The 1,682-nt window shown below is 38.8% G+C and overlaps 1 protein-coding gene across 1 annotated transcript; it reads left to right on the top strand.

Moving 5' to 3' along the window:
• The first annotated feature begins 699 nt into the window (after positions 1 to 699).
• On the top strand, positions 700 to 1,185 carry LOC147426057 (uncharacterized). The gene is made up of 2 exons (XM_086498169.1): positions 700 to 819; positions 919 to 1,185. Exons 1-2 carry the CDS (start codon positions 700 to 702, stop codon positions 1,183 to 1,185), a joined length of 387 nt encoding a protein of 128 aa, XP_086354295.1.
• The last annotated feature ends 497 nt before the right edge of the window (positions 1,186 to 1,682 follow it).

Genomic DNA, 1,682 nt, shown 5'->3' with positions numbered 1-1,682 from the left:
TAAGAACCCTAAGTTGAAAAATTTGTGTTTCAAAGTGAAATCTTTGCTTAAAAAGTTTGAGGCATGGAGTTTACAGCATATTGAGAGGTCTAAGAATGAAGAAGCTCATGATGCTGCCGAAGAAATGATCACTTGTGTGTTTGTGTTGAAGGCTGATGTCCCTCTATATCATGGAAGAGAAGTGCTATCAAAGGAAGTGGATTTTCTGTCATAGGTCTTTTACCTGAATATTTGCCATCATCCAAAAAGTATGCTTTTATGATAAGAGCCAAAAAGTACAAAATGCTTGATGGTGTGCTTTATATGAAAGAAAGTGAATTGATATTGCGACGTGTGCCTTGGAAAGAAGAAATCTATAAGATTTTGGAAGAGAACCATGAAGGATCCTGTGGAGGACATTTTGCCATGAAAATTATGCTACATAAGATTTTACAAGAAGGCTATGTGTGGCCGAGTGTCCAGTGGGATGTGAACCATTGGGGCAAGTCTTGTTTGTCTTGCCAGAAGATGGGGAAGAGAATTTTTAAGCCTGAATTGCGAAAACCAATTTTAGCTTTTGATGTATTTGAAAAATGGGGTCTTGATGCCATTGGACCCTTACCCATGACTGGTAGAAGAAATGTTTACATTCTGACAACAGTGGATTATTTGTCACGTTGGGCAGAAGCTAAGGCTGTCTAACAGATTACCAGTAAAGAAATGGGGATGTTTGTGTACGAAGATATATGCTACAAGTTTGGTGTGCCTTTGGAACTACTTTCTGATCGGGGACCAGGATTTAGAGTAGAGTTGTTTGATTTGCTTTGTGGAAAGCTTAATGTACAACATAGGTACAATTCTCCTTATTAGCCACAATGCAATGGTCTTAATGAGAGATTCAATGGAGAGTTAGTGAATATCTTGGCAAAAATGACTCAGGCACATGGGAAGACTTGGGATTCAGAGTTGCCTTGTGCACTATGGGCCTATAGGACCATTATCAAAACAAGCACACGGTTTTCTCCTTATCACTTGATTTATGGCAAGGAAGCTTTATTGCCCATTGAAGTGGAAATCCCCGCACTTAAGTGGTTGTCATTGCAAGATGCTTGGCAGAAAAGGTTGTTGGATTTACAATGCTTGCAGTTAGAAAGAATTTTGGCCTTGAGTCATTATGAAGAAGTGTCAAAGAAGGCTCAAATGTAGGCCAATCAATGCGTCAAGGATAAAGGAATTGAGAAGGGTGATCTTGTGTTGCAGTACAATAGTAAACTGGACAATACTTTCCATAAAAAGTTTTAGATTAAGTGGGAAGGTCCTTTTACTTTTGTAAATAAATTTGAAAATGGCACATATCAATTGGCAAACTTAAATGGTGCAGAGAATAAATACCGTGTTAATGGTTATAGATTGAAGAAGTATCTGGCACGTTTGATGACAATTGTGACTGATGAAATGCTATCAATAGAAGAAGACAATGCGGAAACATCTGAAAATGTGGACGAGGTTTCTGGGGATGAAATGCAGCAGTTATTCACCCTAGGAACCTCTGCTTGTCATGAATGACTAAGCAGGAAAGGGGGGGTTTGTAAGCTATGTCACGCATTTTTTGGGTGGAAATGAAGTTGCTAATCCATGCTAAAGAGCTTGCTCACTAGCCCCGAGTACATAGATGTACATAATGCTTTGAGTTTTTTGAAGTG

The sequence above is a fragment of the Adiantum capillus-veneris genome, chromosome 24 (assembly GCF_014529385.1).
Source record: "Adiantum capillus-veneris isolate H3 chromosome 24, ASM1452938v2, whole genome shotgun sequence".
In the NCBI taxonomy this organism is placed as follows: domain Eukaryota; kingdom Viridiplantae; phylum Streptophyta; class Polypodiopsida; order Polypodiales; family Pteridaceae; genus Adiantum; species Adiantum capillus-veneris.
The sequence above is the reverse complement of the archived record's forward strand: the minus strand, read 5'-3'. Positions and strand labels throughout refer to the sequence as shown.

Bases quoted from the DNA above. Each gene is read 5' to 3' on its own strand.
- LOC147426057 (XM_086498169.1), top strand. From the start codon at position 700: ATGGGGATGTTTGTGTACGAAGATATATGCTACAAGTTTGGTGTGCCT. The intron at 820-918 runs GTACAACATAGG...AAAATGACTCAG, and splicing joins TGCTTTGTGGAAAGCTTAAT to GCACATGGGAAGACTTGGGA.